General features: G+C 39.3%; 1 protein-coding gene across 3 annotated transcripts in view; it reads left to right on the plus strand.

The window, feature by feature from the left end:
- Positions 1-9,270, plus strand: part of dock6 (dedicator of cytokinesis 6) — a 31,780-nt gene extending 22,510 nt beyond the window's left edge. For all 3 annotated transcript variants that reach the window (XM_032537441.1, XM_032537442.1, XM_032537443.1), the window contains 18 exons: positions 322-448; positions 556-640; positions 778-874; positions 968-1,102; positions 3,518-3,670; positions 3,845-4,003; positions 4,099-4,199; positions 4,286-4,478; positions 4,630-4,773; positions 4,913-5,044; positions 5,165-5,179; positions 5,745-5,870; positions 5,959-6,048; positions 6,139-6,375; positions 6,476-6,619; positions 6,826-6,932; positions 7,021-7,194; positions 7,928-9,270. In XM_032537441.1, coding sequence (XP_032393332.1) covers positions 322-448; positions 556-640; positions 778-874; positions 968-1,102; positions 3,518-3,670; positions 3,845-4,003; positions 4,099-4,199; positions 4,286-4,478; positions 4,630-4,773; positions 4,913-5,044; positions 5,165-5,179; positions 5,745-5,870; positions 5,959-6,048; positions 6,139-6,375; positions 6,476-6,619; positions 6,826-6,932; positions 7,021-7,194; positions 7,928-7,970 — 2,262 coding nt within the window. In that variant the 3' untranslated portion in view covers positions 7,971-9,270. The remainder of the gene's footprint in view (positions 1-321; positions 449-555; positions 641-777; positions 875-967; positions 1,103-3,517; positions 3,671-3,844; positions 4,004-4,098; positions 4,200-4,285; positions 4,479-4,629; positions 4,774-4,912; positions 5,045-5,164; positions 5,180-5,744; positions 5,871-5,958; positions 6,049-6,138; positions 6,376-6,475; positions 6,620-6,825; positions 6,933-7,020; positions 7,195-7,927) is intronic.
- The last annotated feature ends 314 nt before the right edge of the window (positions 9,271-9,584 follow it).

The following is a 9,584-nucleotide window of genomic DNA, read 5'->3' on the forward strand; positions in this document are numbered from 1 at the left end:
GAACTTCAGAAGTTGAGATGGCACCCACACTATATTTTGTGATCCTAAATTATCTTCAATTGACTGTTCATTAAAGGCTTCTGTGGAATTCACCAACGTCTCTTGAATCTTCTTCTCCAAGGTTTTTTCTCAACAACATGTCTTGATTTATCAATAATACAGTGTGCTGTAATTTTGTTTTTCTAAAGTTTTTGTGTTTTGAGTTATGGTCATGGTATGTTTATATGTGGTAAAGTGGAATTTGTTTGACCAAATAATCTTGTTTTTCCCTGTTGTTGTTGTTGTTTGTCCATGTCCTGTGATGTTTGCTGGTTGTTGTAGGGGAAAAAGACTCTGGAGAGAATCAATAGCCTGACATTTAAAAAATCTCAGGACATGAAGGCCCGACTGGAGGAGGCAATACTGGGCACCATTGGGGCTCGTCAGGAGATGGTCCGCCGCTGCAGAGGTAAGTAGCATGAGAGTAGCCAGTATTGTGTGTGAGTCGGCAGATTTTTTTTCATTTAAGGTCTTTATAAACTTTTCTTCATGGAAATTGTAATTTGTTTCTGCCAGAAAGAAGTCCCTACGGCAGCCAAGAGAATGTTAGGTGGAGAAAGAATGTCACTCATTGGAGACAAAATACAGACAGGGTCGACAAGTATGTTCACTTTAATTAAATTACTGATAGATTTCTGGATTATAATTCAAATAACGGACATAGCATTCCATGCTGTCTCATCATCTAAATAGTGCCTACATGTGATACTGATTGTTGTTAAATTACACCTCTTATAGGACTAAAGCTGAGGTGGAGCAGGACTCTGTGGTGGATGGAAACTTAGCTACTGAGGCCTCTCTGATAGTACTGGACACACTGGAGATTGTAGTCAAGGTAAAGTAATCATTATCACCACACAGTGCAGTTCATTGTATGTAGAATTGCCTTAATGTAATATGATGTGTCTCTCTATTTGTCCTCTGTCAGACTGTGGTGGCATCAGAGTTAAAGGAAAGTGTTCTGGGTGGAGTGCTGAGAGTGCTCCTCCATAGCATGGCAGGCAACCAGAGCGCCCTCTTCCTGCAGCACTGCTTCACTACACAAAGGACTCTGGTCTTTAAGGTATATCTGTGACCTGTCTATTATAGTTTTCCGTTGCTTTATTAGTTGTTTTTTTTAACAATATAATATATTTGAAGCTTGAAATATTTTGACAGTCACTCAACACGTGTAACTTCTCCCTACATATTCATTTTCTTACACTTTGACCTACAGACTAATTAGATAAGTAGATAGATAGATAGATAGATAGATAGATAGATAGATAGATAGATAGATACTTTATTCATCCTGAAGAAAATTTTATCACCTTTCAGGTTTCAAGAAGTTTATTGTCACTCCGATTATACAAGTACTTTTAATTAAAATATCATGATAAATCACATCAAAAACAGTGTCTGTGTATCTGCGGAGCGAGCGAGGACAAGCTGTCACAGACTATGGTAAAGTTGGTTTTATAAGGTCAAACTCCATAATAGATTTTTCGAATATGTCTAATAGCCAACGTCCCCCAGAACCTCTGAAAGTGAAGTCAGTTTCCCCAGGTGAAGTTTAAACACACTTTTAATTTAAAGTTAAATTTGTAATGTATGCTAAAGGCGAGTTAACATCAACAACAGCACATCTATTACAAATGTCAAATCGCTCCCTCGTGAATTGTAAGAGCATTCTGCTCTTTAAATAGTTTTGATTTTAGTAAAGACAAGAACAGCATAATACAAAATAAAAATTCAAAGTAATGCACAGGAGGAAGAGAAGGAGGGAAATGAAGGAGAAGGCAGTAAACTGGAGAGAACAGGTGGGTTAGAGCAGGATAAGACCACAGAAGGAGATGCAGAAATAAGTGAAAGAGAAGAGGGAAAGGAAGAATTGACTGTCAGGGATGAAGAGGAGTCTGCAGATTTAGAGAGAAGGACAGAGGCAGTTAGTGACCAGGAGGAGGAAGATGAAGAAGAGGAGGCTGCAGATTCAGAGAGAGGGACAGAGGCAGAGAATGATCAGGAGTAGGCAGATGAAGATTTGTTGAAATAAAATAATAAGAATATATAGTAGTGCATCAACATAAAATGTTGATATAGTTTATTGTGAAACAACATGATCTTGATTTTGAACTACATGCAACAGTGTAGCCAATGGTTTACTTGTTTTCTCCATACACACTAATTGCCTGCTTCATGGCTGGTGATAACTTCACATTTTGCATATTAGAAACAATCCCTGGTACAGTACGTACCTGAAACCGGTGATTTAACGGCACCGCTCTTTTTACACACAGTTTAACAACAAAACGCTGAGTGACCATTACTAACTACGTAGCTAGTAGCCCACTGTAAGGTTGAGGATGGCCTTATGTAATATTTACACTGCTCTATTCCAGTAGATACATGTACATGTCTTGGCAATGACATTTTTTAAAATTACTATAGGCTATTTTTCAGGCGATGTGCCTTCGCACCGTCTGTGTCAGTCTTCTGGGTTAAAATGGAATAACGGGTTGCTGTTACTGTCTCATATTTTGATCAAACCTTGAATAGATCAAGAATGTGTCCCAAAACCACGGCCTGTAAAATATTTCTGTTCAAATTCTATGTCTTCATATTTTCAGTCCTTGAAATTACTTTAGTTTTACAGCGTAAAAATCACATTATCTGGGAAGCAATATCTGGACATTTATATAATGCAAGGTATTATTCAGGTTAGCAAGAGAGACTGTCAATATGACTGAACTATTACAAGTTTGTACAGCATGCCCTAGATTTGGGGAAAAAAGTGTGAAAAGACTGACATTAAGGTTAGCATAAACTTTGAGCAAAATCTAAGAGGGTGCAGTTGTTTTCCTGAATTTAGTCTGATTTGACACAGAATGACCCAGCTGCATGTCATTTGGCTCAAATCCTCCCACTTACATTGACTCAGGCAGGTTAGATAGCAAGCAAAGTCTACTTAGACAGTGACACATTCTGAAAATAAAACTTGTGTTTTGCCTAAATATTTGATCCTTCTGCTATTATGAAACAATTTTGGCTGTTTATAGCATTATGTCTTTTAATGTAAAAAAAAAACACTAAATAAAAATTTTGACTATGTATTGGTATGTAATTTACGGTGATGTAAGGGGCTGGAAAAGAAATTAACCTTGAAAGGGCTTGAAAAGTGCTTGAATTTGACCTTGGAAAAGGTGTACGAGCCCTGAAGACCGTAAATATAAAAAGACGTATATAATATAATCAGATAAAATATAATAACATATAACAAGCAATAAAATAAAAATATTCATTAAAGAAAAATGGTAAAAAGTTAATAGAGAAATGAAGAAATTATTTATTTTAGAAATTATTTTTGTTTACCTTGTAGGGGAAACAAACAATAACATAATAACATGTATTTGCTCAAGATTGCATCTGATGTGGTTTACCATTGTACAAAGATCTTTATGTAAAGAGTATGCAAAGTGAGAAAGTGTGTTTGTGTTTGTAGTTCCCAGAAATGCTGTTTGAAGAGGACACAGAGCTTTGTGCGGACCTGTGCCTGCGTCTCCTACGTCACTGCAGCAGTAGTGTCGGCTCTGTCAGAAGTCACGCCTCCGCCTCTCTTTACCTGCTCATGAGGCAGAACTTTGAGATTGGAAATGTAAGTCTAGACACTATCTCTGTATTGTGAATCATTTTTATTTTAATATTCTTGGTATAACCAAGGACATGCAAGTAAAACAAAATGGATCTACATGACAAATACAGGGTGTTTGAGGAATAGACGCTTTAATAATATGAGTTACAATTTGTCCTAATTTTGCCCTTGGACCAGAACTTTGCTCGAGTAAAGATGCAAGTCACAATGTCCCTGTCATCACTGGTGGGAACGTCACAAAACTTTAATGAGGAGCATCTTCGCCACTCGCTAAAGACGATCCTGACATATGCTGAAGAGGACCTGGAGCTGCGTGACACTCCTTTCCCAGAGCAGGTATGTAACAGCCTCTGTACAAAGTACCATATGGAGCTGCAAGAATGAATGAGACTTGTATACTAATGTGCTGGGTGGTACTTTTGAAACTGCAGGTCCAGGATCTAGTGTTCAACCTGCACATGATTCTTACTGACACTGTTAAGATGAAAGAGCATCAGCAGGATCCAGAGATGCTCATTGACCTAATGTACAGGTACTGTGATGCACATTAATAAGATCTACAAACAAGAAGAAAGTGTCACAAATATTTGTAAGAAACATTTTTTTCTTCTTCTTCAGAATTGCAAAGGGCTACCAGAACTCGCCTGACCTGCGTCTGACGTGGCTCCAGAACATGGCAGGGAAACATTCTGAGAGAGGCAACCATGCTGAAGCTGCCCACTGTCTGGTCCACAGCGCAGCACTCGTAGCAGAATACCTCAACATGCTGGAGGATTGCCGTTACCTGCCAATTGGTTGTGTCACGTTTCAGGTCAGTGCATGCTGTTTAATTGGTGACTCCCTCTACTTACAGCAGTATGAGATAGGATGTTGTCCAAAAACTGGAGCACCAAGACTTAAGCCTGTGATTGTTGAAATGTGCAAATATAAAGATTTTATGACTTTTTCTGTTTTTCCCTCAGAATGTTTCATCCAACGTATTGGAAGAGTCAGCCGTATCCGATGACGTCTTGTCTCCAGAGGAGGAGGGGATTTGTGCTGGGAAGTACTTCAGCGAGTCTGGTCTGGTGGGCCTCCTGGAGCAAGCAGCTGCCTCTTTTAACATGGTACGACTCTTATTCTCCGACCACATGGTGACAGACTGTATGTTAACACAGCAAAGTTACAGCATTAATTTGTCTGAAGGAGTGTTATGTGATCGGGTGGTATGTTTTAAACTGGCTTTCCGTTGTGCCGTAACCCCAGGCCGCCATGTACGAGGCCATAAATGAAGTGTACAAGATTCTGCTGCCCATCCATGAAGCCAACAGAGACTTCAAAAAGCTGGCTACCGTCCACGGGAAGCTACAGGATGCCTTTAACAAAGTCTACAACCAAGTGAGTTGATAGTTAACTCTGAAATCACCAGCAATTAATTGGGCTGTTTGTCTTGATGAGAACATTTGTTTTGTCCTGGATTCCCCCTGATATGTGCCTTCTCTTTTTCCACTTTTCCAGAGTTCAGGATGGGAGGTAACATGTTAATTTGGTATATTGAGCATATTAAATTAAAGGTCAAACTAATTCAGCTATTCCTTTTTGTTTTGTATTGACAATGTTTTATTTATTCTCCATTTCTTGTTCTCCTCTCTGGTATGAATGATGTCTTACTGGTGAGTAAACAAAACTTGCTTTCACACTTTGACATAGTCAAGCCACTGTTACAAAACCGTTACCATCCCTTTTTACCGCCCTCCTACTGTGTTGAAACAACATTCCAGCCTAGATATATATTTTGTCTTTGTCTTACACCGGTTGCTCTTCCATTCCTAAATATAATCATCTTAATACATAACAAGAGGGCATTTTCAGCTGTGTAACCTTGATGTGTACCTATATTAAGAACAAAGAAAACTGTGGCACTAACTGGAAAAATAAAGGACAAGGTGTAAAATCACAAAAGTCATATACTAAAACACCCAGCTGCACACATCTTATTTTTAACAGAAAGATTGTTGTGCTCTGTTTGTATTTTTTTAAACTACCCTAGGGTGTTTAGAAAATCATCTCATCTTTTCATCCCGTCTTTAGTGTTTAGAGGATGTTTGGGACGTACTTCCGAGTGGGTTTCTATGGTTGCCGGTTTGGAGACCTGGATGAACAAGAGTTTGTCTACAAGGAGCCATCAATCACCAAATTGGCTGAGATCTCCCACAGACTTGAGGCATGTATACTACTCAGGATACTAATAAAGGTGTCATTAGTGATTTATGAGAAACGTATTTCTGAAGATGAATCTTTTTGGTGAACAGGAGTTTTACTCTGAGAGGTTTGGGGATGAGATGGTTGAAATTATCAAGGACTCCAACCCAGTGGACAAAAACAAACTGGATCCCAACAAGGTAGCATGATATGTACACATGTTGTGACTATATCAATACACATTTTGCAAAAGGTAGAAGTGTAAAGATGACCGTTTGTGCTTCTTTCAGGCCTACCTTCAGATCACCTATGTTGAACCATACTTCGACACATACGAACTAAAGGAAAGAATCACCTACTTTGATAAGAACTACAACCTGCGTACTTTCATGTACTGTACTCCTTTTACTCTGGACGGCCGAGCCCACGGCGACCTGAATGAGCAGTACAAACGCAAAAGCATCCTTACAACATCTCACGCCTTCCCTTACATCAAGACACGCATCAATGTTATCCACAAGGAGGAGGTGGGTGTCTGTTGAGGAGGGATTTTAGTTCAGTTGTTATATGATTGTGGTGCATGGGGTGGAAAATAGTCAACTATTTCTGTTGTCTTTGATTCTCCAGATCATTCTTGTCCCCATGGAGGTGGCCATTGAGGACATGCAGAAGAAGACTCAGGAGCTTGCCTTCGCTACAAACCAAGACCCTGCAGACGCCAAGATGCTGCAGATGGTTCTGCAGGGCTCTGTGGGCACCACTGTCAACCAGGTGTTTAGATACTTGTTGATGATGTACAACCACAATGCATTAAAAATGCCAAAATCCCACATCCTCCTGGATATTAATATTAATTAATATATAACAAATTTATTTGAATCCCATATAAATGGGGTTGAAAGTCTGGCCAGTGTTTTAAATAATAAATAGTGACAGACATTCCTTCGTATATATGTAACCCTCCCTCCCCCTCACAGGGCCCCCTGGAGGTGGCGCAGGTCTTTCTCTCCGACATTCCTGATGATCCAAAGCTGTTTCGCCATCACAACAAACTGCGCCTCTGCTTTAAAGACTTCACTAAGAGGTGATGACACACTCCACGGCCCAGTCGCAGACTGCTAATAAAAACAAAACCCCAACTCCATTTGTCCTCTCTGCTCATTTTCGTGCAGGTGTGAGGATGCCCTGAGGAAGAATAAAGCCCTGATTGGACCAGATCAGAAGGAGTACCACAGAGAAATGGAAAGGAACTACAATAAACTGAAAGAAGCTCTGGGGCCTCTCATCAACCGCAAGATCCCCCAGCTATACAGAACCCTGCCAGCACAGACTACGCAAACACAACGGTAACATGAGACACTGAACACACACACACACACACACACACTCACACACAATGAGCTCATGCTGCTTCTCAAAAATTGTCACATTCCGCAAAAATGTTACATTTATCTATAATAGAAGATTAGTACAGTTATTCAAGAATTGTAGCCTGTTTGACAATGGAAGCTATCACCATATGTTTTTATTTTCATCTGCTTTTGGCATCAGCTCTGTGTTTGCATGTGACGGTCTGAGGACTGCTGCTTCATAATTAAAAACAGAGCTACAGTCAACGCACCTGCCCAAGAAAAGCTTTAATACTGAGAACAAATGTAAATGTATATGTTGGAAGATGTTTCTTTGAGACTTCTTAAACTAAATGTAAATACATGTTAAAACATTATATGGAGATAAAATGTTACTTAGTGATGTTACTCTGTGAACAGACAACCAACGTGGAATAAAATAATGAGGTGGTTTTACCTTATTCTTACTCTTTGAAAGCAGATACTCATTCAGAGTCATGCTGGCTTAGTGGGGTGCAACAAAAAGACATTATTCACAAGTTTCACTCCTTAACTCCCAGGGTCAGATTTTATCTCTAAAATGAACTAATAACAAATGATTCAAGTGTCACAGAATTCAATATTACACTAATACCACCTAAATTGATTTTGCATATTTGCAGATACACATTTCAGCAAAATAAACCAAAACCCTTACAACATTCTGTATTGTCTTGCTTTTCTCTCACAGGAACTCCTACAGTAGGTCCAGTCTTCGCAGAGTTGACTGTTGAGGCGCAACAAACTGGATAACAACACAGAAAAACAAGCTTTAGAAATTAGCCACATCTCATCCCGTCTGTTGCCCCTCCCCCCACTGTATTGCTAACCAGCTGTCACACACACTGTCCTCTTCCTCGTCTAGCTCGTTATTTTACCCACCCACCCCCTGGCCACCCAGACGCCATAATCCCCCCCCACCACTGCCACCACACACACACACACACACACACACACTTGTCACCTCTTTCCCTGTTGAACCATCTTCCCCCATCGCCACCACTCTCACACCTCTGTAGGAGAAAACCTTGGCTGTTTATACTGGGAAGTTATCTGCACTGTAAACATCGACATTTGGAGCAAGGCTCTGACATGTCAGTGTTTTAAACTAAGCTTTCAAAAGTAGTGTCCTTACCGTAATCTCCCTGAGCTTGATCTGGGTTTAACTTAAGTTTTTAGAGGACTAGAGCTGCCAAACCCATTTTGTATCCAAATCGTTTGGGAGTTCTCTTTTCCTTTTGCTTCTTGTGTTTGCTTTTGAAGAGGCTATAGATTGTCTGTTTTGTGTAGTGGCCTTATTTAATTTGTAAGATATTGTTTCTAAACTATGCCTGGTAGTACTCACTGCCAGACTTAGTTATTAAATAGTCCCAGGGAGTTTTCTTTTGTTATCAACAGACCAAATAACTGACATTCCTTCTTCCTCAAGTTGTCACATTTATCTGCCTATCTCTCGTTATAAGAATTCATTAAAGAGCGGAGGTGGAATCATTCTGACATAGCTTAGGCCTCAGGCCTAGTCTGTCTCCAGCAGGAATGAACTGCAGTAGCAGTTTTAAAAAGAAAAGGATTATTGTAGTGGGGAAAAGCCAGGATGGGATGTTTAAATGTGTTTTTTAAACTGTGAAATTCTCTTGTAATGCACTGCAGTCACATCAGATGTTTATCACAGTAACACTGCCGTTGGCCAGGCCTTCTCCTTCACCCACACAAATATGTTTAAACTGTGACATGCACTGTCACCCTGCAGTACAGTCTGATTACTGAATTACTGAAACATTTTGCATTGTATGTGTGGCATAAGGAGATGTGTCCAACACCCTGGTTGAAGCAGATTTATATGCATTGTAGCTATTTCCAACTACTGTTTCTATTATATTGCACTATTGTAAACAAACTGCAGCACATTAACAATGTAACTACTAAAATATCCATGCTTTGGTTATTTTACGAGGTTTTTTACCAATTAGATGAACATTTTTTTATTTATTTACACTGCCTTTTTTACTGCCTTCTATTAAATTTTTCTTCTGACACCTCTGGTCAGCTTTCATTTGTGTGTGGCTACAGAGCTGAAGAATAGACACTCTATTGAAGTAGTCCAATGCTAATTTCACTCACTACAATACATTTATCAAACTGTTTCATAGTGACTATAACTGAAAATGCTTAATTTATTCCCTTTAAAATTTCAGTCCGTGCTCCTCAATAGTGACTTTATACTATTGATCACATTGTAACATAGTAGGCCTGTTTGATATTATTCTACTATTAAGATAGTTTAAAACGTGTTGTTTTTGTCAATTTGTTTCTTTGTGGTCAGTTATTGTATATTTTAAACGGACACA

The sequence above is a fragment of the Etheostoma spectabile genome, chromosome 15 (genome assembly GCF_008692095.1).
Source record: "Etheostoma spectabile isolate EspeVRDwgs_2016 chromosome 15, UIUC_Espe_1.0, whole genome shotgun sequence".
NCBI classification, from domain to species: domain Eukaryota; kingdom Metazoa; phylum Chordata; class Actinopteri; order Perciformes; family Percidae; genus Etheostoma; species Etheostoma spectabile.